The sequence below is a fragment of the Arvicanthis niloticus genome, chromosome 2, assembly GCF_011762505.2.
Source record: "Arvicanthis niloticus isolate mArvNil1 chromosome 2, mArvNil1.pat.X, whole genome shotgun sequence".
NCBI classification, from domain to species: Eukaryota; Metazoa; Chordata; class Mammalia; order Rodentia; family Muridae; genus Arvicanthis; species Arvicanthis niloticus.
The window spans coordinates 8,760,203-8,785,067 of record NC_047659.1 but is presented as its reverse complement, the minus strand read 5'-3'; the positions used below and the strand labels follow the sequence as shown (position 1 = coordinate 8,785,067).

General features: G+C 45.3%; 1 protein-coding gene across 5 annotated transcripts in view; it reads right to left on the bottom strand.

Annotated features, from left to right (window-relative positions):
* Nucleotides 1–24,865, bottom strand: part of Fubp3 (far upstream element binding protein 3) — a 47,812-nt gene that overhangs the window by 17,278 nt on the left and 5,669 nt on the right. For 3 of the 5 annotated variants that reach the window (XM_034495054.3, XM_034495056.2, XM_034495059.2), the window contains exons 2-6: nucleotides 14,041–14,146; nucleotides 5,468–5,501; nucleotides 3,560–3,609; nucleotides 3,178–3,249; nucleotides 1,853–1,910 (exon numbers count right to left, since the gene is read on the bottom strand). In XM_034495054.3, the coding sequence (XP_034350945.1) occupies nucleotides 1,853–1,910; nucleotides 3,178–3,249; nucleotides 3,560–3,609; nucleotides 5,468–5,501; nucleotides 14,041–14,146 (320 nt within the window). The remainder of the gene's footprint in view (nucleotides 1–1,852; nucleotides 1,911–3,177; nucleotides 3,250–3,559; nucleotides 3,610–5,467; nucleotides 5,502–14,040; nucleotides 14,147–24,865) is intronic. The other 2 variants (XM_076928471.1, XM_034495057.2) reach the window with 1 other exon arrangement.

Here is a 24,865-nt window from a genome sequence, read left to right as displayed (position 1 = left end):
AATGGATGTTTAAGACGTTCTGGGAAAAGAGATGGTGCCAGGAAAACCACAAAGGAGTCAAGGCAGCCCTCCATCCAGCTCCAGCTCCTGCCTCATAACCTGGGTGGTTTGAACCATCCACCATGCCACAGAACTGCAATTCAAAAGCAACACACAGCACGGCACAGCACAGCACTAGTTCCCACGTAGAGTCTCAGGAAGCCGGCACTGTCAGACCCCATCCCCTCAGGTCTGCCCTCTGCACCTGCTTGCAGCTTCACAGTGCCCTGCCTCTTACTTGCAATGTCAGCAGCTCTGTTTTGTCCTTTGTCCACCTCTGTTCCCCAATCCGACACAACCCTCCCAGGGAGACACTCAGCACACTTGTTAGCGAGGGTGGGAAGAGAAGGAGTGGTGAGAGATGGAGAAAGCAAGGGTTAGTAGCCAGCCACGCTTCAGCTCCTCAGCTCCAACGTCCCTGCCGCCAGCAACGCTGCTTTAGGACTCCCGCTAAGCCCGGATCTCTAGTGTGCTTCAGGACAGGAGGGGCAGTGTCCTGCTGCAGCTGTACTCCAGGAAGCACCTGACTGGTGCAGCCCGGTAGGGACTTTGTCTTCATAGCCCTGCTCTCTGTCTTCATTTCTGCAATGTGGCCACAGAACAAGCCAGCCTACAGGGCCCCATGTTGGGCCAGTTTCCTTTTCTGCACCAGAATCTTCCCTGGCTGGTATTTGCGGAATTACTCTTTAAGTCATCACGGCTTTCACTGTTGTTGTTGTTCTAAGAGAAACAGATTCATCAACCAGACAGGCTGTCTGTGCTGGAGAGAGCTTTCCTCCTAAAGCTTAATTCTCAGGCTGGAGCTCCTTGGGTAGACACAAAGTAGGAGCGTTTAGAGGAGTAGGAAGGACGAGCCATCTTTTGCAGTCTTGAGCCTTTGTGTGCAGAATCATCCTACGGGCTCAGCTGCAGAGGCTTTTTAGTATTTTGCTAGTGTACTAGATTAACCTGTGCTGGAAAAAAATACTGTGACTCCAGCAAACCATCCAGCTTGCCCTATAATGCACACCTGCCAGTGGTATTTATTCTGGTTCATCGCTTGCAATGTTACAGCAGAACAAGAGAATTTCAACCTATCTAGGCTCCCTGAGAAATGGAAACAATAAAACAACCCTATCTATTGAGCTAGACATAATCTCAGCTCTTCCACCCCCTAGCCAAACACTACTGTACAGACTGAAAGGGGGAAGCGAACCACCCCAGCCCGCATAGTCCTCCTCCTCAGGAGGTACTTGGGCTTATGAGCCTATGGTATAGGGCTATAAGCAAGCATGGATCAGGACAGGGAATCAAGACAAAGTATCAGGGCTCTTGCCAATGGCCGCCAAAGCCAAGGCACCTGCTGGCTTAGTTCACAGGGCTCTGTGAGTGGAGCAGAGACCACGGAGAGTGGACTCACTTAGTCCACAAATATCAGAAGGGCAAGCAGATCAATCGGCCCAGGAAAAAGGCCTGGTGCCCAGTTTTTTGAAGCTCACAAAGCGATCAAGTCCTCTGACCCAGGCCTGTTCAGGTATGGGAGGTGTTAACAACGAGGTCGCTGATTAGCTTAGTCAGGATGAGTGTCCATGGCTCAGCCCCTGGTTTATGGAGAGATCATGGCAGCTAGGAGGCATTCTAGGCTTGTGTGTTTGAGGTTAACAGAAGAGCTCTCCTGGTACGGTAACCTCCCAGGCCTTCTCTTTCTGGAGGTGTGCTGTGGGCCATTCAGCACAGATCGACAGTCTGCAGCAACAGTTTTGCCCTTCCATTTCTCCTCACTTAGGGAAGGAGGAAGAAGAAGTGAAAGGAAAAGTAAATAAAACAAACTTACTCAATACTTTCTGGGGTTCCGGTAAGTACACAGGGCCTCTCTGGAATCCCAGAACTCTCTATAAGAAGAATCAAGAAGATGAGGTGTGTTGGTGGGCATCAGGCAGCCATGTGCCTTTGCCTCAGTGTAGACTGTCTCTCTGGGGCTGGTTCCTACACCACCCCCACAGAAGCACAGTCTCCCCAAAACACCAGCTTGCTTTGCTGGGGGACAGAACTTTTAGTTCTCAACATAGAGACTGAGTCCCACAAGGGAGCCAGCAGGACACAGCAGAGCTCTGTGAGTCAGTCCTAATTACCAAGCCCCACTCACTCTGACTTGCCAGAGGCTCCTTATCACCACAGTGACTCCATCACTTTTCCCTCACTCTGTGAGTGGAGCAGAGTGCTTCCATAGTCAGCAGCCTGCAGACCGCTCTGAGGTGTACTTAAGGACCTCACAGGCATGCCAGGATCATCACATTTACTGTGTCCATAGCCCAAGACACTGGCAGCAGGATCTGCAGGACGGGCTACCTGTCCCTGTGCCATTTGACACGAGAGAACCCTTTGTTCCCAACACCCACATGTTTTAGACTGATCCTAAAAACTCCTTAAAGTCCTTTCTCAAACACTGAAAGAGGGAACTAATGTCTGCTTAGCCTATGTATATGAGGCTGTTTTCAGTCCCAGCACTATAAAAATGAACAAACAAAATCCTCAAGACAAATAGCTAACAGTCATTATTGCTTTCAAGACCCTGAAATGAGTATAGTATAAATGACAAACTACAGGAATGTCTCCAGACCCCCTCCTCTCAAATGGAAAGAAGACACACTTAGATGACATTATAAAACAACTAAAATCAAACTGTTCTGTAATCAGTGTCTTTAAACATCAAATGGTCAAAACTGAAAGAATGTCTGAGGAGTCCAGAAAGATGTCTGAAGAGTACTGATAGGTGTCTGAGCCCGCTCAGCCAGGAGCCCTACTGTCCTCCCCATTAAGTGGAAGGATGGTCTTGTACAGGGAAGCTGGGTGCAGGCCCCACTACGCCTCGTATCACATTCTGGTGCAGAAAATATAGGTCTTTGCCCAGCCGGCAGGTGTTAGGAAGAGGTCACACGGGCCAGAGTTGAGTGCTGCCCTAGAAGTCGGTGTGAACCTCAACTCCAGGCTGGCTTTTGCTTTGGTGCTCATGTGGGGTACAACTCCAGAAGTGCAAAACAGACAGCAACCACACATACTTACCCCAGCTTCTAACCAAAGGCAAAGACACAGATTCTGGAGACTGCTGTGGTAACAGTGAGTTCTACTAAACCAATCTGTAAGAAAAGTGTCCCTTACCTGAGGCAATCTGAATTTTGCACCCAGATTCTGCTTGAATTCGTGAAATCTGCTCACCTCCCCTGCCAATAACTGCAATGAAACGAGCAGGGTCAGAATGTGCCTTCCTTTTCACACTTACACATGCATGGGTAGCTTAATGAACAGAGCAAACATTTACACTGTGCTCACAGCTCACTGTAAGCTGACCTCTGGGGAGCCCGTCTCAGCTCATAGGCATCACAGCAACAGAAGCTGCATGTGACACACAGCAGGTAAACGACCTCAGCTGTGGCAAGCATAGCTAGGGTGGCCAGGTACTCTTGACACAATCCCCCTAGCATGCTACCTTAGGTGACACGCCCATCAAAAATATAACAGACAAGAGTTAAGGGATACTTACTAAATCCAACCATTTTATCAGGCACTTTGAATTCTTCCGTTATTACTGCCCTAAAAACAAAGAAAGTTTTTAGAAAAAGACAGAATTCAAACTTCTGCAACCGCGTTAGATCCCCAAGATGAAAACTTAAATCAATCATGCTGATCTGGCCCTTCCCAAGCACCCAGAGAACGTCGTTTTGGGGCCCCTTTGGTCAAGCATTCCTTGGGAACCCCAAAGCCTCCCATCTCTGGCCAAAGAAGAAACATCCAGATCCTTAAACCGACTTCTTCCCTAGCTCCCTGCTCTACAGACGACCATCAAGCATACCCGGGACAGTTAACAATCTGCTGGGGCATGGAAAGAGCTTTAGGACATTTCTTAAGGTATGAGCTCTAGATAAAAGCAGCCAATGGTTCTCATTTCCTGATCTCTCTGTTTCCTGGCCTCCCTCCAATAGACCTATGTCCTTTAAGGTAGTATGTACATGCCCAGGAAAACCAGCACCCTGCAGAGCCTAATCAGTGTTGGCCAGGACAGCACAATCGCCTCACTCATGCTGTGAGAGACTTGTTAAATACTATCCTGTCCATCAGGTGCCTTCAAAAAACAAACAACAACAACAAAAGAGTCCATGGCTCTTTCAAACAAACTTTAAAATGTAGCATGCAGTGTATTGTGGACAATATCCAATTGCCCAGCACCACAGAAAACAATTCAATCTAAACATTACCTTAGGAGATGCTAAACACAAGTAGTCTTTAAAAAAAAAATCAAAAACCAAAAAACAACTTTAAAAACAACAATATATTCCATGGAGAATACCACAGGGCTGGCCAATTCCCCAGCACTCATCCACGACACTGCTATCCATCTCAGTCTCTAGCTCCCCTTCAACCCTGCTCTGTGTACCTCTGGCCGGCCAGGGACTTCCTACGTTAGACCAGACTAGCCTTGGACTCAAACATTCCATCTATGCCTCACAAGTGCATCGATAAAGTCATATGAAACCACACCCAGCTCAAAAGACCTATTCTGAAGGAAAGGCAGAAACTGGTCTAACGCACGAAGAATAGGCACCCTGGAAAAGTAACATGCTAACAGGGATGCTTCTCAGCATTTCATACTAACAACATCACCTACTTTATTTTAACTCATTAAACAAATGAAACAATGAAACAAGAACATCAGGCTAACCCTTCTACTTAACTGACTGTTGGTGATGTTAACAGACCCACAGCATTTTGTGTATAACAAACAGGGAGGCCAGAGCTGTGCCACTTGCAGTGCAGATTAAGGACACTAACTGACAGTTACAGTCTCTGCAGAAGAGAAGCACCACAGTCCCCTGAGCACTTTCCCCATTCCCGTGGGTGATGCTAAGACCAGATACTCTTATCTTACATCTGGGCCTTTTTAAAGCCTAGGGTCTTTGTATCTAAATCCTCAACTTAATGGAGGGTTATGGGGGAAAAGAGAGGCTGAGAAGAAACTAGGCACTTAGCCAAGATTCTCCCAACAAATCCTCAATCCCAGGCACATCCTGCTTCCGAAGCCCCAGACACTGTTCACCCAAGAACTGCATTCTTCGCTGGTGAAGAGGCTGAAGATCTGAGGCACTGGATTCACAGAACTAGCAGGACAATGCAGACCCTCCTTTCAAATTTAATCTGTAGTGGAAGAGAGCAACTCTTCCATTGTGAAAGTCTCTTGAGGCTCAACAGGGGCTGGTTTAGTGCTTTGGATCAGTCTGCTCCTCTGGCCTGTACTGTTCTGGAGAGAGCTGGCGGAAACCATGGGTCTTAAGAAAATCTAGCCCCTGGCTTCCCACACTTCCAACCTCTGACTTGCTAACACTCCAGTGCAGATGGTGGATCAATAAACAATTAGAAATGATCAATAAATAATAAAACATAACCCACTGCTTACCTTTGATGTACCAAGGCCCCTAACTGGTTACCTACTGTGGCAAAGAGAAAGAGAAAAGAAAAATCAAAGCATTAGCACGGATAAACTAACTCCATCCTTACCAGCACTCTTACTGTTCAGGGGGTGGGAGGGAAGCAGAAAGAAAGCAAACAGTAATTTAGGCTCAGTGGCTGAAATGAATGCGTTATGTGATATGAAACAGGAGGGGACATCTTGCTCAACAGTCTCTAACCCAGTGTCCAGCTGAATGAAGGATAAGAAATTGATCTGTATCTCTACATGCTGAGAGCCCTACAAGGGAAGCCTGTCTGTCTAAATCCTGCCCTTTCCCTCCTGCTCGGCATCCAAACCCAATACAGATGCTTGGGACCTTCCTGCTCTTTTAAAACCAAATGAGCAGATTTACCTCTGTGGAAGCACTGCAGAGGACTGCTCCAAGGCAGTGGTAGTTACTAAGGACATGCACATAGTCCCTGTTCTGTCATCCCTCACCCCACCCACAACAGTACAGAGACCAGGCTCCATCCTCCTGCCACAGCTTCTCTAGCCCATTTCACAGAGTTGAGTGGCAACAAACAGCCTCTCAGTATTAGAACAGACTCTGCAATCCCATTTCTAGAGGGGCTCTATCAGGCTCCCTGATCTAGTTTCTGTCTCTCAGCTATTGATGTGGCCCTCCTTCACCAGCCATCAGCAGAAATGGTTCTGTGCTGTTTCTCTTCTGGAAAATGCAGTTCAAGAAATATAGTCAGCAGACAAAGGGAGACTATAAACCCAAACCAACAGTAAGGAACTGATAGACCTTTCAAGATGCTAAAAGAGCATTCAGAATTATGTCTCTAGGGAATGCAGGAAAGAAAGTGTCAATCACACCAGTGTCTGAAAAAGTGAAAGCTTAAGAGCTGCTGCTTCCTGTCCAGCTACCCTGCCATCTTCTGGACAGTGGAGAGCCATAAAGAGACGAAAGAAAGCAAACCAGACCCTGAAACTCCGAAAGGAGAAAATGCAGAGAAACAATACAGCAAAAAGTAAACTAAAGAGTTCACTGAAGCTATTGATCAAGGGGAAAAAAAACCACACCATATCCATCTGGATCAATAGCAAGATGATGGTCTGCAGCCAAAGCACAGACACTGTACACTGTTAGTCGCTTAGCTCATGGATAGAGTTGTTTTTAATTGACTCTTAGAACTTTCTTTGCCCTTACCCAGTGCTGGATTCGCACGAAACCTGGACACTCTCCAGATTAAGAAAGGAATCCCCATCATGGGCTTTGCCCAAGAACTGTCCACTACCAAGGAAGGGGACAAAACAATACGCCAAAGAAAAGGGCACGGGCATTGGCTTACGGGGCTGCACAGCTGTCCTACCCCCGTAATTCACTCAAAGGCCGAGCCAGCCTCAGTTAAATATACAAAGATTTCAAGGGCAGCCTGGGCTATAATGAGCCTTGTCTCAAAAGTTTAGCTTCCCCAGTTTCCATCAGACTCTCTCTACTAGAGGATGAAGAGTCCACTGAATACAGAAGAACTAAACACCTGCAAGTAAATAAGGTCCTCAGTGAGAGCTACATGGCAGATTACAGGCCTCTGGCTCAGAGACACCGCAGGCTGATGATCTTCAGTTATGACAGAGAAGCCACAGGAACACAGCAAAGGGCAACTTGGCAACAAAAAACCGTGTGAGACTCACCGGAACATTCCAGGGTTTCTGTTTAAACAGCATTCAATGACAGCCTGTGCTCACAACTGAAATTCCTTTTTGTTGGCAAGGTACATGTCATGGGCCTCACACCTGGTATTATTCTAACTGCCTCCCTGACATGTGGAGACGTTCACAAACACTAGAACCAAACCCGCACACACCATTACTCCCAGATACACAGCCTTCAAGGGCCATGGCACCAAAGGAGACTACCAGATTCCACCACGTAAATGCTCAGCCTCAGGTAAGCTGAGAGGCTCAAAATCTCTCCCCTCTCCACGCAAGCATAACACAGAGCTACGTGTGTGGGTCCACGCATCTATCTCATTGGGTACCTAAAAAACGAAACCAGCAGCGAGAAAGGACACTGGGCACTGTCCATGCAACAGACATGTTCTGTTCAGGTCCCCTGCCCTCCTGGTGGAGGTCACACTAAGGAGGCACATAGGACATTACCATCTCCCTTTCTGAGTTCCCTAGCTCAGTCCCAGCACCCGGCACATACAGGGTGATTCTCACTGACCCTGAGCACCACACAGTGCAAACTGCCCGGGATGCTGAGGGGGAATCAACTTCTCAGACATGAGGGAGCTAACAGGAAGTTCTTGCTGAGGAAAGCAACACCCTGCTAGTTTCAGAAATAATCTTAAAAAAAAAAAAAGTATGGTGCCTAGCATACCTTTTCCTTGTTTTTCTTTCTGCAAAGAAACACTAACAAATAAACCTAACTTTATAACAAGCAACAATTTTAATAATCATCTGTCTCTTCCCCCCTATCCCAGGTGCTTTGGGCGGATTCCAGAGTGCAGCCCCACCAGGAAGAGAAATGGCAGGACTTTTATGCTCAGCAAAACTAAAACCAATTTCCTCCTCAGTTTTTGTTTTAAGTCTGCCTTGTGTACAAGAGCACCTTTCTGTGCAGTGGGGGCTTCGTGGAGGTTGGGAAGATGACTTGAGGTCACCACTGGAGTACACAGCTGTATCCTCCAGGCTAGCAGGCCTTCATGCTCCTGGGAATGCTGGGACTAGACACTACTCGAAGCCCGGCTTTACATGGTTCTGGGGAGCAGACTCAAGGACTTGAGGTTCTCTGCTATCACAGAAGGTGCTTTGCCAATCCAGCCCTCCTTTCAGATTCTCACAGTCTTTCCTGTGGCCTCCCTTTGGCTGTGTCTTCTGATTATAACCAGCTCTGCTCCAGTCTCAGTTAAGGCCAGTGATACCCAGGTAGTTAAGGCTTCCTGTGTCCCATGCAGCCAACTCTTGTTTCAGTCCAGCATTCCTTTGTTGAACCCAGCTGAAAGGTCTTGGGTAAGTAATCTGTTACTGATTTTGCCAATTATTTTTTGTTTATCTTATATTTTTGAGACAAGGTCTCTCTCTATAGTCCTGGCTGTTCTGGAACTCCTTGTGTAGACCAGGCAGATCTTGAACTCACAGAGATCTGTCTGCCTGTCTCCCTAGTGCTGGGATTAAAGGTGTATGCCACCATGCCTGGCTTCCAATTACTTCCTTTTGAGAGCTAAGAGAAGGGAGGTGAAGACAGGAGGACTGAGGGTTCCAGGCCTGCCTGGTGTATTTGGTGACACTCTCAACAAAGACAGAACAGGCAACTGCTCCATAGCTCCTCATTACTGAGCCTGCCTTCCTTCCTGAGTCCTAAATCAACAAGTGTATGCTCTGCCAAGCCCTCAATCCCTGCTATGGATCCTGACCGAATCCTAAGCATGCTTGTCCTGACCGTCAGGTTTCTCATTCTTTTTCCAAAGACATCCTCACATCCCCATACAATATCTGAGTTTTTTTCTGAATCCTAACTAAAAAGGCACAGTGCTTTCTTCCTTTTCCACATCTTCCTCCTTGCAGTTGTGACAATTACAACCTACATGCCCTGCAGTTTCTCTCAGACTAGAATAAACTGATCTGCAATCTTCAAACAAACAAACAAACAAACAAAAAAACCCAAGTGAAAATGAGTTAGGAATATGCTAGCTAGCCCATTACTTTGGGGTTAAAGAAAGAGGTTTGAAGCTATCATTAAAAGGTGCAAGTTCAAATTTGTTTCAGTGTCACTCCTGCTTGTTCATGAGCAGAAAAGACCAGCAGCAGCAGCTACATGAGGCACTGCCTGCTTTCCCATTATCAGGGAGATTCTGTCATTAGCAGACTTCCAGAGAAGAGCACAGGACACTGCACACTCATCCAAGCTGCCTGGATCCACATGGGCTCAACTGTTTATCCTGGCACTTTCAGATCACTGTTTAGAAGGTGCTGAGGATGGAACCCAGACTCTCCTGAACACTAGGCCAGTGTATGACTAATGAGCTGCACCTCCTTCCTGTAATAACAATTCTGTTATTCCTTATCCATCACATCGGGCCATTTGGATGCTCAAGAGTCCAGTGGGAACTAACTCAACTGCAGGGTCAAGGATGAATAAAAACCTGCACCCCTTTCCCAGTGCAACCTTCAAGCCAAGGCCTTACCCAAGAAATAACAGAGTAACAGTGAGTAAGCAGCAGTGGTCTGAGGCCACCACCACAGCACCCAGCTCTCTTAAGAACCAATGTGCTGCATGGTGAAGGCTTACACTATGTGTGTTTTAGTGTGCATACTAACTAGTTCTGATGGACACAGGATTTAACTTACTCGTGAGTGATAGTTTTAAAAGTAAAAGTACTTCTTTCCCTTTCTGTGGCAGTGCTAGGGATTGAGCCCAGGGCCTCAGCCTAGCTTTACAACTGAGCTATAGTCTCAGCCCTGAAATGCCATGCTATGTCCCTCATGGATAATCTCATGATAGAGGTGTCATTAGCTACAACCCATCCAGCTCCCCAATGCTATTAAGGATGAGGTCTGTTTCTAGAAGGAAGTCACACCAACCTAGCAACCTAACACCAATAGAAAGTACCAGCTGAGCTGGGGGACTGGAGTCAGGCCAAGCAGAGAAGCAGCCATTGAGCAGGCTAACAGCCAGGTCAAGAGGATCTGGATCTTTCTGGGGCTTAGGAGAGAACCCTAATAAGCTGGACAGCTCCAGGAGAGGCTACAGCTGCAGCACATACAAAGTCTGACAGGAAAGGCACTGCTGCAGCTAAGAGCAGGAATTTCTGAATTGACAGAATGTCAGATGTCTTCCCAAAAACTGGAGACCATGTGAGTAACAGCATTCAGAAGTGAAGGGTTCAGAGTTTAGGAGCATGGTTAAGCGGGCTGGCTCAGTGGTAAAAGAAGCCCAATGACCTGGATCTAATCCTTGAGACCCACAGGAAGTGTTAAGAAGACTCTTCTGACCTCCATGCACAACCACACACACACACACATACAATAAAGTGTGATGTGTGTGTGACTGCTGGAGCTCCATGTGCCCGATTTCCACCTCTGCCTCAAAAAGACTAAGCCTGGGGAAGAGCACTGAGGCAGGTCTGGTGAACTGAGCTGTACCCTTCTGTTGGACCAAGCAGGCTGAAAAAGCCATCTCTGCAGCCGGAGAGATGACTCAGATGTTCAGAGCACTGGCTGCTTTTCCAGAGGACCCAAGTACAATTCCCAGCACCCATGTGAGAGCTCACAGCTGTCTGTAACTCTAGTTCAAGGGGATCTGACATCTTTACATAGACATACATGTAAAACACTAATGTACATTAAAAAAAAAAAAAAGCCATCTCAGAGAGTGCTCACAACTGTAACTCCCCAGAGTGTACTAACTTGTTTTCTGTACGGGACATTTCTCCTGACTACTCTGTTCTACATATACTTAGTGCTCTCTCTCTTTCCCTCTCTCCCTCCCTCACCCCTTCTACATGGAACACAGCTCCCCAGATTTAGCATAGTGCCCTTATTCCCAGTGAATAACTGAGAAAGAAGACCAAGGATGAGCCCAATTTCCAGTGTTCTTGCTCAGCTCAACAAAAACCCCAAGTTCCATACATGAAGACCAACGGAGGAGAAAAGTAATTTTGGTAAGTTATCTACCAAAGGTTTATTTGATCAAATGTGGCACACAGTACAGAACGAGGGTACAGCTGGTTGTTATGAGACAAGTTTGCAGAGGTACGGGAGCCCCAGAAGGATGTAGTTGGGCACTCACTAAGAAAGCATGCTGTGAAAAGGAAGGGAAGAGAGCTACACACGTGGTCTGTCCTCAAAGACCTATTCACCAGGCAGATTACACAAAGTGTGCTATCACAAAAAGAGGTAAACAAGGCAGACATGGCAACTTGAGAAGAGACAGCAGACAGGAATGGGTTTATCCTTGGTTATATAGCAATTTGGAGGCCAGCATATGCTATACTCTCTCAAAAGAAAACTATCCCAGGCATGGTGGTGGTGCTTGCCTTTAACCCCAGCACTCAGGAAACAAAGGCAGGAGGATTTCTGTGTGTTCTCTGCCGATCTGTTCTACAAAGTGAGCTCCAGGACAGCCATCTCAAAAACAAGGCAAGCAAACAAACAAAAAAAGTGAAAAACATGCATTATAACAAGGACTTGGGATTTTAAATTGAGATTCTGAGTTACTCGTATCTCTGCCTGCTACTCAGCGCTTTTTATTGATAAATTTAAAATGTCTACCGACTTCTTTCAGACAAGAATAAAACATCTTAAAAGTACCAGACAGTTTCACTAGTGAATATTTAGGTATCCTTTATGCAAAAGACACCATTGCTCTCTTTTCACACTTGAATTTTACAGGCTGAATTGCTAGACAGAACTGGGTAAGTTGTAATGTGATTGATCATGATTTCTGGGAACACTGGACCAGAGAGATACCATCCATTAAGAAGATCTGTGCTTAGAGTCAGACAACTCCATTTTATTTTATATTGACATCCCACAGGAACAAAGTACAAAGCCCTGGAAAGGGAAAGAGGTTTCTCTGAGTCACTCTTCACTTGGGCAGAACTGCCCTTAACACACTTATCCATCACAGGTCTAAGAAATCACCCAACAAAAACAGCGAGACCATAAGGTACACTTAACAGCAGCAATTTAAAAAGGGTTACCTGAGTTTGGACAACCTTGAGGTTAAAGGTTTTTTTTTTTTTTGTTTTTTTTGTTTTTAAATGTATTTTGTATGCATTTGTGCATGTGTGCACAGATGCACTGTAGGGTTCAAAGGACAATTTGGCAACCAGGTCTCTCCTTCCATGGACTGACCTCAGGTCATCAGGTGCTGAACTATCTCTATAGGTCATGAATAGTTTTTTAGACAGATGAGAAATTTCACTCTCAAAAGAGTGTTGTCCCTATACCCAGAATCCAATTATTCTTTAAAAAAAAAAAAAATGAAATCAATGTATCAATAAATCTCAAGTCAGTTGTGGTGGCTCATGCCTTTAATCCCAGCACCAGGGAAGCTAAGGCAGGTGGATATCTAAGTTTGAGGCCAGCCTACTCTACATAGTAAGTTCCAGGCTAGCCAGGGCTATACCCTGTCTCAAAACAAACAAAAACCATGCACTCAGGCTGGAGAAATGGTTCAGTGGTTAAGAGCACTGGCTGCTCTTCTAGAGGTCTGGAGTTCAATTCCTACCATCTACATGGTGGCTCACAATGATCTAAAACTATAGTCATCTATAAGATCCAGTGTCCTCTTCTGGTGTGCATATGTACCTGAAGAGAACACACACACACACACACACACACACTGACACACACTGACACACACACTCTCTCTCTCTCTCTCTCTGACACACACACACACACACACACACACTCTCTCTCTCATTCATTCTCTCTCTCTCTCTCTCTCTCTCTCTCTCTCTCTCTCTGACACACACACACACACACACACACACACACACACACACACACACAAAACAAAATAAAACCAAAAACATGTACTCTTTTGAAAAAGAGATTATACAATACAATACAATGTTCTAAACCTTGGTGGGGTTAAGTGGGGTTCCACTTAACAATACATCACATCACAAAAGTATCTACACACAACTGGCTATGTACACAGACCAACAAAAAGCCAAGCAGAGAAGAGATTGTCTAACCAGCTGTATACAAACCAGTATGTTACTGAACTTCACCAACCCTCACAGTGTGTTCCTTAGCAGAAAGGACAAAACAAATATGAACTCTGCATAAATACCTGTGACTGACTGACACAGGGCTGGAGAGCTAGTGACAGGTACTCTCAGTGTTCCCAAATTCCTTTAGAGATGGAGTTGGAAATATAAACCAACAAACTAATAAATTAATAAATTAAAATGGATGCTTCTAGAAAGTACCTGTCAGTCATAAAAGTAGACGGGGACTATTATGGAAAATGACGGATCAGAGATAGTAGAGGGAGATGGAAGGAATAGGGTCAAGGCATGTAATGTGCAAACCTAACAAGGCCACCATGCAATCCAGCAATGCATGCAAATAGAACGTGCTGATTTTTAGAAGATTAAAAAATAAACCCAAGCGAGACACAAATGGGCTTGGTGAAGACTGGCAGACTGGAGAGTCCACCACTCCTCCCTGTCTTACAGGTCAAGTCAACCACACCTTCCTCAGGACCTGCACCAAATCTTAGTATTTCACAGAAGTAGTAACTTCAATTCCTATGCAAGTACCAGAGGGACTGAGAACTAAATCCAACACAATTCTCAAATGGGTCAAATTACTGCCAAGTGGACGCTGAGGCCAAGTCTTTATCGTGGAGCCCAGCTGAAAAAATTCTTCTATTATCAAGGCAAATAGGAACTCAAATGCCAGCCAATTGCTAAGAGAAATCATCCTAACTGCATCCCCCGTCACCATTCCTCTAAGAATGGGATGTTGGAGAACCACTCAGAAATGGCTGACACAGATTCAAAATAACTGGCAGGTTCACTGCCATCAAAAAGGAGTCGTTTACAGTAACTTACCTCCATCATCCAGAGGCCGCTTCTGTACTCCATATCCGTACACGGAGGGGTCCACCAGGGGTGTGGAATTATTCAAGTGAGGAATTGAATCGATTTTAGCAGCAATCTACAGAGAGAATCAAATTTAAATACTTGGTAGCAAGTCGTACTTGTGTCTCAGGAGAAAAGCCAGCAACTTCCTTAAGGGGCTACTGCCCCATTTCTCCCACTTACATCAGCATAAGCCACTTTCTCTGGTAGGCAAACACTTTTTCTGTTTCCTTTGGTCTTGCCTCTTTCAAACTTAACTGCCCAAATGTTGTCTTTTAACAATTTAATTCAAGGGAGAGGATGTATATATGAAGGACAACCTAGCTGGTCCAGTGTCACCTTGACCTGCTAGACCATGTCATCAACCCCCTAAGAAACTCAGTTTCAGTCACCTAATATATACATATGCCACATCTTTCAGAGTCCTCTGAGTAACTCATGGCGTCTTGTTTATTTTAGACAAGAACCTACTGTGTACCCCCAAACTCTTGCAGAGTTCAGTTGCCAATACTTATGTCATGTGGCTTACAATGGCCTGTAACTCCAACTCTAAGAAATTTAAGCCCCTCTTCTGGTTTTGATGGATATACACACACTCATATAGATACATAAATAAAAATAATAAAACCAAATATTTTAAAACATTAATTTAAAAATGACTCCCAAAGAGGTAAAGGGATCCAAACAGTGAGTACCCTGAAAACAAACAGACAGGGCCTAATTACAAGTCTGCACTGTAGGCAGACTACTTCCACTCCCTCTGAAAGATGCCTTTGGGATTCCAGGTTTTTGTTTGTTTAAAACAATGCCTGCCTCAGCCTTAGAGTACTGGGACTAAAGGTATGCACCACTCAGCCCAGCCTCTTTCCTTATCTGTTGGTCTTAAAAGTGGCTGGAATGTCATTTTCCAACATCTGCTAAGTTATGAGTGTTAGATAGTTTCCTATTGTCAATTCTATTGAATCAACAAATATCCTTCTAAACTATAGCGGGTTTCTGTACTTGTTCTAAAGTTACAATTGTTTTGGTTGTCTTTAATTTGGGAAACTGCCACTGAGATGGAGTAGCATAGAATATATGCGGTGGCCTGAATTAGAATGGCCCCCAGAGGCTCATATAGTTGAATGCTTGGTTCCCCAGGGCAGGGCACTACTTGAAAGGACGAGGGGGTGTGGCCTTGTTTGAGTAGGTATGTCACTGTTGGAGGAAATGTGTCGCTGAGAATGGGCTTTGAATTTCCATTTTTGTTTTCGTTTCTTTTGTTTTTGAGACAGGGTTTCTCTATGTAGCCCTGGCTGTCCTGGAACTTGCTCTATAGACCAGGCTGGCTTTGAACTCAAGAGATCTGTGGGCCACTGGGATTAAAGGCTTTGGCCACCACTGCCCAGCTGGCTCTGAATTTTCAAAAACCCATGCTAGATCCAATCAATCGATCAATAATCAAATCAATCAATCTCTCTCTCTCTCTCTCTCTCTGTTCATGGATCAAAATTTAGCTCTCAACTACTTCTCTAGCACCACCCTGCCATGCTCCTCAGCGTAATAATGGACTAAACCTGAAATTGTAAGCAAGGTCCCAATGAAATGCTTTCTTTTATGAACTGCCTTGGTCCCATTGTCTTTTCACAGCAATTCAACAGTAAACTAAGACACCCTATGTCTATAGTTTGTGTACGATAGGATAATAGTTATATAGAGCACAGCTATGGATGGTGGGTCATGTTTATAATCCCAGCACAGAAAGACTCAAGTAAAAGGATTGCTGTTGAGTTCTGTCTCAAAACAAGCAAGCAAATAAAAACAGACTGGAAAGACGGACAGCAGTTACTGATCTTACTGATCTTACAGAGGACTTGTTTGGCTCCCAGCACTTACACTTCAAACACCTAGGGATCTAACACCTCTACCCTTTGATGGTACTTGCATGTATGTACACAAATGCACACAGACACACATGTATATACATAATTAACATTAAATCTTTATGCTGGGCTGTAGTGACACATGCCTTTAATCCAGCCCTTGGGAGGCAGAAGCAGGAGGATCTCTGTGAGTTCTAGGACAACCAGCATTACAAAGAGAAATCAGACCTCAAAAATAAGTAAGTACATAGATAGACCTTTACAACAATCAAATCACAGATCAAAGCAGGATTCCAAACTCAAGACCAGCCTAGACTATATAAGAGACCTTGAGTCCAAAGACAAACAAACAAAACCAAAACAAAAAACCAACCAACATGCATGCATGCATACAGTTCAGTGTTGGGGATCAAACCCAGGGCTTGAACTTGAATCCTGGCTACACAAATGTTATAAGAATTCAACATTATAATATGCCACTTATATTATAGTGTACATTTTTATTATAGGGTACATTTTATTATGTTTGTGGTAGTTTGTATAGGTATGACCTGCCCCCCACCCCCCAAAGACTTACATGTTTGAATGCTTGGCCATAGAGAGTGGCACTACTAGTAGGTGTGGCCTTGTTGAAGGAAGTGTGCCACTAAGAGGTGGGCTTTGTGGTCATATATGCTCAAAGTCACATTTCGACTCACAGCTATGTCCAGTAGGACACAGTCCCCTTCTGCTGCCTGCTGATGAAGATGTGGAACTCCCAGCTCCTTCTCCGGCACTATGTCTACCTGCATGCTGCCATGCTTCTCATCATAATGATAATGAACTGTTGGGAGCCGCAGTGAGCGTGTCAACATTCGCCATTACAAGATGGCGCGGACATCCTGTCCTCCCACTAGTAAACAACTGACTGTGCAGGTGCAAAAGGCAAAAAGCGCGCCAAAGTCACTGCCCATCCCGGGGTGTAATATGGGGTGATGAGTGAACAGCCAATCAGAAGTGAACACGCCACTCTAGGGTACATATAGCAGTGCCTTTCCCGGGCTTTGGGTCTTTCCGTTTCTGCTTATACAAGAAGTAAAGCCTCGTTGTAGTAACCACCCGAACACTGCCTCACGTGTCTTTTTAGCGGGCGAAGGGGACACGGAGGGGCTCGGAACAATGAACTACACCTCCGAAACTGTAGGCCAGCCCCAACTAAATGTTTTCCTTTATAAGTCTTGCCATGGTCATGTTGTCTCTTCACAGCAATAAAACCCCAAGACAGAATTTGGTACCAAGAGTCGGGTATTGCTGTAAAAGGCCGACCATGCTTTTTGTTTGGAGGAATGTGGATTTGGGGACTTTGGATGTGGAAAGCAATGGAATGCTTTATGTAGGGCTTTATGGACCATCCTAGCAGGGACACGGAACAGGGACAGGTGACTTGAACTGTAGGGCCCTGGCTCAAGAAGTTTCAGGAGAAGAATTTTAGCCTGTTGCCTAGAGACCATTATCATGATATTTTGGTGAAACAGGCGGCTACTTTTTTTGTCCTTGTCTAAAGAGTCTGCCTAAGGCTAAGGAGATTTAATTTAATAGAATTGGTGAAGAAAATCTCAAAACACTCTAGTATACACTCTGTCGTGTGGTTCACTCTTATGAAGAACATTTTGATGAAATAAAGCAAGCTGAGCAAGGGAAAATACAAAATGTATGGTTCAAAGGGGCACCAGGATGTAGAATGGAGCTAAATCCAGTATTCAAGGAGATGCACAGAAAAAAGATATTAAATGGAATTAAGGGAGTGGCAAGTTCCCAGCCTGCTAAACTTCCATCTTGTGAAAAGAAATTAAAGAAAAGCTTAGGTCCAGGCATGGCTTCACTTGTTTAAATCCTACCACTCAGAAGACAAGAGGCATGAAAATCTCCAAATTCAAAGGCAGTCTGGTCTACAGAGTAATTTACATAACAGCCAAGCTTAGGTAGTGAAGGGAACCATAAAAACCAGAAAGCTGGTAAAGATGTAATTGAACAAGGGGTCCATGTTCCAGCCCCAGCAAACGGAACTTGGCAGCTTCAGCCACATGGTTCTGGCTTTAGAGTCAAGAACAGATGAAAAGGGTTACAGAATCTCCCTCCACAACTGAGTAAAGTTACTGAGGTCAGGTATATGGCAGGGTTCCCCTGAATGAGGCCCAGAGAGGCCATTATATGAAGCTCTGAAAGTAAAGCCTGGATTGCCTTGGAGACCCCAAGAGGTTTGAGATGCCGGAACCATGGGATACCTGCTGAGGAGAGCTGCTAACAGGGAGAGAAACCAACCCAAGAAAAAGAAGTGTGTCCCAGTCAACAAAGCTGAAAGGAGTTGAAGATGTGTTTTCACATCATACATGAAGATAAGAGTTTAGAGTTTGCCCAGTTGGTTTTCAGTCACCATAATGTATACCCAGGGCTGTTATATGTTGGAAGTATATGATCTGTTCTTTTTTATTGTATAGGGGATTACAATTAAGAGATTGCATGAATCTCAGACAAGACTGTGAACTTTGGACTTTTAAACATTGTTGAGACCATTATTGACTATGGGAACAGTATTACAGCATAACAACGAATTTATCATTGGCATGTGACCTTGTGGGCCTGCAGTAGCATCCCATGCCTTTAATCCCAGCATATAAATACTAGGAATAGGTTACATCTAATCACGTTCTTGGTACAAGGGCCCCATAGTAATCCCCAAACAAGTCATGCTATTGTGGAGGCTACTGGTTGCTCTCCACAAACTGATGGTAAAGCCCTATTACTGAAGACAACACCTACACAATCCACTGAATACAGGGAAGTCAAACTGGCGCCTACCTAGAGCCTTCACCCCTACAGACTTGCATTCAAAATACTGGAAGCTCCTCTACACACTACCTAAAGAGAAAGGCACAAGACCTTCAGCCTGCAACAATGACCTGCCTGCCAAAATGTACAATGTCACAAAGCTTGTGGGAGTAAGCAACTGTCTGGCTTGATTTAAGGCCCACTCCATGAGATGGAATCCATAGGCAGCAGGTACTACTTAGGTGACGAAGACCTGGGTTCGATTAGCTAGGCTAAGGGAGGCAGAGGCAGGCAGATCTCTGTTGAGTTTGACACCAATCTGGTCTACAGAGTAAGGTCTAGGATAGCCAAGGCCACAGAGAAACCCTGTCTCAAAAACCAACAACAGAACCAAACCCCCAAAGCAACCTTTGTTCCAGGAAATGCCTTTGTTAAATAATAAAACAAGAAACACCGAACATTTTCTTATTTATTTCTTCCAACCAGTCTCTAGGGCAGTAATTCTCAACCTTAATGCTGCAACCCTTTAATATATATAGTTCCTCATGGTGTTATGGTAATGCCAATTATAAAATTATTTTGTTGCTACTTCATAACTGCAACTTGCTACCATTATAAATCATGGTGTAAATATCTGTGTTTTCCATTGGTCACCAGTGACCCCTGTGAAAAGATCTTTTGACCCCCAAGTTGAGAACCTCTGCTCTAAGGGATTGGCATTATTTCCATACAAGCTTAGAAAAGCTGAGGGACCTGACTAATGCCGCCCATCTCAGAAGTAACAACAACAGTATTTAACCCCTACCCCATGACTCTACAGCAGGCTTCTCACCACTAGGCAACCTCCAGTGCAGCACTCAGGGTATGCCTCTTATCCTAGCCAACCATCTATAAGAGCTGTTCAGAAACAGTTCAGAGAACTGCTCTAGGGAAGTGAGGTACAGGCAGCCCTCTATTCAGTTTATGCAGGCACAAGTCATAGGAGGCAGAATACTCAACAACCCCCAGCCCTCTAGTCCTTACCTGTGGCCCTCACTCAAAGGGGACACTGGGTGATTTTCTACTCTATCAATCATCTCTCTCTTTTGGAGGGACATAGGCCATATTTTAAGCAGTGATGGACAAGTAATAAAGCAGCATCTTAGGGCGTTTAGCCTCGACTGCCAAACTAGCAGAAGCATGGGGAAAAGGAGCATAGCACCAGGAATCAGTCAGGAATCCTGGCTTAGTGCTTGAAGATGGTTCAGTGGGTAAGAACGCTCAGCTTGGGAAGAATTGGGGACCTGGCTTTAAATCCCAGCACATAGGTAAAAAGCTAGGAATAGTCACAAATGCCTGTCACTCTAATGCTGTGGGCAAAGAAGGCTCCCTGGGGCTTATTAGCTGAGAGTTCAGGGAAGGATGGGCTATACAACAGAGCAGAACACCCAACAGCTCCCCCCACTTAGCTTCTGAATGCACACACACTCAGCTGTACATATGCAGAATGTAATGTGAATTACAGCACACTCTCAGGGACCAGTGTGTATGTAAGGCAGCAAGACTCTTTTCCTTGAGGCTTCCTCCAAAAGGTACACAAGGTGGTTCTTGGAGATGCAGGATCCACACTTTCAAAATCACACACGCACTGTTCTTAATTCTTTCATGTGCTCAGCAATGTCTCCCACTTGGAATAATGATATTCTTTCCTTTTATTATTTCAAGGGCAGGCCCAGTAGGTAAAGCACGCACACACCAGCATGGTGGCCCACCTGTAATCCCATCACTTAATTGGCAGAGGCAGAAGAGTCCCCAGGGCAATCTGGCTATACTAACCAGCAAGCTTGGGTTCAGTGAGACTCTGTCTCAGTAAATTAGATGGGAAGCAACTGAGGAAAGACAGATGTCAACGTCTGGCCTCAAAGCAAAGTATAGACATTGCCAGATGATGGTGGCACACGACCTTTAATTCCAGCACTCAGACATACAGATCTTGAACAGAGTTCAAGGCCAGCCTGGTCTACAGAGCAAGCTCCAGGACATGCATGCATACCACATTCATGGGGGGGGGGGGGGGAGCGCGGGGATTGACTTTAAAGTGGAACCATTCATGGTCGCTAATGCCTATGATGCTGCTGGTACTTGGAAGGTGAGGTAGGAGGGTTTTCACAAGTTCCAGGCCAGCCTGAGTTTCACGTCATCCTGGAATGCAGCAGGAGACACTGCCTCAAACAAACAACAAATATTTTAAATTTTAAATTGGATATGAATAACATGGACCTATAATTTCAGTACCTGGGATCCTGAGACAGGAGGACTTCAAATCCAGGCCAGCCTGGGTTACATGTTCTGTTGTTGAGCCAAACAACTGCGATCTTGGGTAGTTCAAATGTGCCTCCCTGTAACAGGATTATCCCAACTGGGTTTTCTTTGACTGTTTTCACACCATCATAGAGGGCCAGAAAAGGCCATGAAACTATCATCTTACTATCCAACCTCTTTTCTACCACCTCCTTGTTATATGTAACTCTGCAGTAACTGTATAAGGCCTTGGGGACAGACTAGAGGATATAGGGGGACAGTAACTTCACCTATGGAAGGAGGGGAACAGCTCTCACTGCTGCTGGGTAGTTGTTTTTTTAGGTGTGACCTGTTTAGGGGAAGGGACCCCTCACCGATGTGTTCTGTGCGAAAGTTCAATAAAATCTAGTTCTGTGGGGAATAATGCAGTTTGTCACTGGGATCTTAGGAAAGGGGGTAGACATTGCTTCCCTGGGAAGTAATTTCAGCAATGCATAGTGAGAACCTAATCCCCAAAATAAAACTAAGCAACAGTGTTCTGAGGCTCTATAGACTCTGTAGAAATCATAAAGGAATCACAGTAAATTACTGTCACTGGGACACGACACTAGCTATTTCCAATACATACTCAAGATGGAAATGACACTAAAAGAGGGCTGGTGTGGCATATTCTCGTCTCTCTATACCAGTAGGAAACTGCAGCCAGGGCCATGAACACAATGCCAGGGTCTGGAGCCACAAACCATAGGGCCATATCCTAGTCCTGCATTCTACGGCCAAGCATACCACAGAGAAAGTGGCATATCATATTCAGATTCTCTGCACCCTGAGAGATGCCTGTGATGCTTTCTTCCTTAGGTCTTAAGGGACCTTATAAGGAACTTACTTTGAGAAGACAGTTACCAGGGAAAAACAATGTAACAAGTACAAAATACCCAGAACAGCCTGGTGTACAGGACCAGAAACCTGACATGGCCACTTGAACCTTTTGTGGAGTGTAATAGTAACAAGAAAAAGCCAGAGCCTATTAACACCTCAACCCTAAAACACTGGACTGGGAGTGTGGTTTTGAAATGGAACCTGCATAGAGCATTCACCAAGCCTACATGGAGATCAATTCATAGAGCACCCTCAAAAATACAATGCTTCTATACTGAGGAGCCCCTAATCAGGATCACGTCCCACCACTCAAGGGTACCCTTCCAATTATCAGCTTTTTTTTTTTTTTTTTTTTTAAAGAAAATTAATACCCTCAAGAATTTCCATTTCACAGATGAAAAAAGTGAGGCTTATAATAGTTAAATAAGCCAGACATAGTGGCACATGCTTGTGACTCAATTACTGGGAAAGCTGAGACAGGCCCGGCTGCCAGGTGAGACACCACTTAAGAAGATGGGGGCCGGGGGGAGAGAGAAGATGTTAAAGTCCCCCCGCCGCTTAGTGGGGTGAGCCCACTACATGATGGATCAGAGTCATATCATGTCACTACGACCCACTGCTGGGGCTTTATGACCATCAGATGAATCAATGGCTAAGAACCCTTGCCTGGCACCCAGGACAATATGGGTTCTGTCAACGAAGCTGCCCTTGGCTGATCCTGCTCTATTTACTGGTATTAAGCAAAAGAAGAAATTCTGACAGTAGAGATGTCAGCTCCACAGCTTTTCCTAATCACTCACTGAATCCACACGGGCAAAATGAAAGTTCCTACCTCTGTATTGGCCACGCACTTTACAAACTCACAGAAGAACAAAATCACCAAGGTGGTTAAACTACCACCTTATGTAAGTATAGGTACTCTGGAGGAGGAGGTCTGTCCCAGTCACTGTGGACCCTTGGAGCACCTGTTAACTGGGCGCTCTATAATTTGCCTTCAGAGGAAGCTTAAACTTCATAAAATTGAAATATTTCTGGGGAGAAGTTCAACTCTTAAGAAGTCTCAAAAGGGTCCATGTTCTGCCAGATGTAAAGCACACCTTCCCTGATGCTGGCTGGGCCTTCTGCTTGTCATGTGGCGTGAACACCACTCAACTCAGCCCACTTGAAGGATTATGCTGAGCAGTGTGGCGGAGGATGGTATGCCCTTTGGTGTTCTCCCTCTCCATGCTACTCTAGACGCATCCCCTCACTACTGCGTCAAAGAGCTGCAGTCACCTGCAGGGTGACTGCAGGGGGAAAATGATCCAAGGAACTACACAAGAATCAATGTTTAAAACAAGAGCCAGCCCAAGAGCCACATCATGCACAGTAGCGTGTGTACCCATAGATGTACAGATGTGTCTAGGCCAGAGGCTGACACTGGATGCCTTCCTTAGTCACTCTCCATCCATTGTCTTTTTAAAGCAGGGTCTGGAATCCATCAATTCAAGTAGGTTGGTTGGACAGTGAGCTCTTCCCCTCTTCCTCTCTTCCTCTCCAGCACTAGGGTTAGACAGGAATACTGTACTTGGAGGTCTGAACTCAGGTCCTCATGCTTGTGTGGCAAGAATGTTACCAACCGGGCTATCTCCCAACTACACACCACAACCCCCACCCCCACCCCCACCCCCCACCCCCCACCCGTGTGCCTTTTTCTTTTGGTTTTTCAAGACAAGGTTTCTCTGTGTAGCCCTGGCTGTCCTGGAACTCACTCTGTAGACCAGGCTGGCCTCCAACTCAGAAATCCGCCTGCCTCTGCCTCCCAAGTGCTGGGATTAAAGGCGTGTGCGTGTGCCACCACTGTCCGGCTGCCTTTTTGAGAAACACTGATCTATCTCCTTTGGCTTATTCTCAAATATGAGAGAATTCTAACCCTTGCCCTGCATCTAACTCCACAAGAAATGAAAGTAGTCACAAATGTGTCTGATTTATCTCCCCACTGACCCAGCCCCTGGAAAGACGCCTTGGACACAGCAACTCCTCAAATAATAGCAAGTGACTTGCCACTACCTATTCTCACATTACAACTGTAGTCTGTGCCACAGAAGCAGACTGGCTGTTCTTCCCAGTCTCTTGTAAAACTCCAAATGAAGATGGCTGTGGTAGTGTATATCGTAGTTCAAAGATTTGAGGTGGATGCAAGATTGGTGGTGTGAGGGGTGCCTTTAGTGACTTTTCACTGAACCCGGCCTACATGAGTTCCTCTCCTAAAAGACCAAAATTCTTTTTTCACCTGGGATAATTCACAGGTGAAACAACAGATAATAGAGCGACAAAGAAAAGCATGGCAGTGAGGCCTGGTGGTCACACCTTTAACCCCAGCACTCAGGAGTCAGAGACGGGCAGAGCTCTGAGTTCAAGGCCAGCCTGGTCTACACAGAATTCCAGACAGTCAGAACTACAGAAATCTTATCTCAAAAAAGTAAAGTAAAACAGAAGACTGGCAACACACACTAACCTGTTAGAAAGCATGTCAAAGACTACAACTAACAGTCATTTTTTTCTAGTAGCAGCTGGATGCTATTCTGTGTGCTCACAGATGTCAAGGCATTGCTGAGATCACCTAGAGCAACATTTTCTAGGGTTTAGCCATAGAACTGACTTGTTTCTACCCTTGGAGGCGTTACTGCATACGGCTATTAGATGCAGTCCTCAACACACCTGTCTACAAGTTCTTTTCCTTCAAAGACCTAGTTAACAGTGTGCAGTTCCAACATAACACAGTCAATCTAGTCAAGGCCCACCAGCTTCTTGCAGGAGACTTGGACTTTTTGATGGCTCCCAATTTAAAAAAGGATGGAAGAAAACCTGTCAGTAGGGAACCTAAATGGGCAGTATAAAACAGCAGTAAGATGGCAGAGATGAAGGCAGCCCAGAATGCGCAGGCAGCAGCTACAGTCAATAGCTGCAGTAGAAGACAATGACTG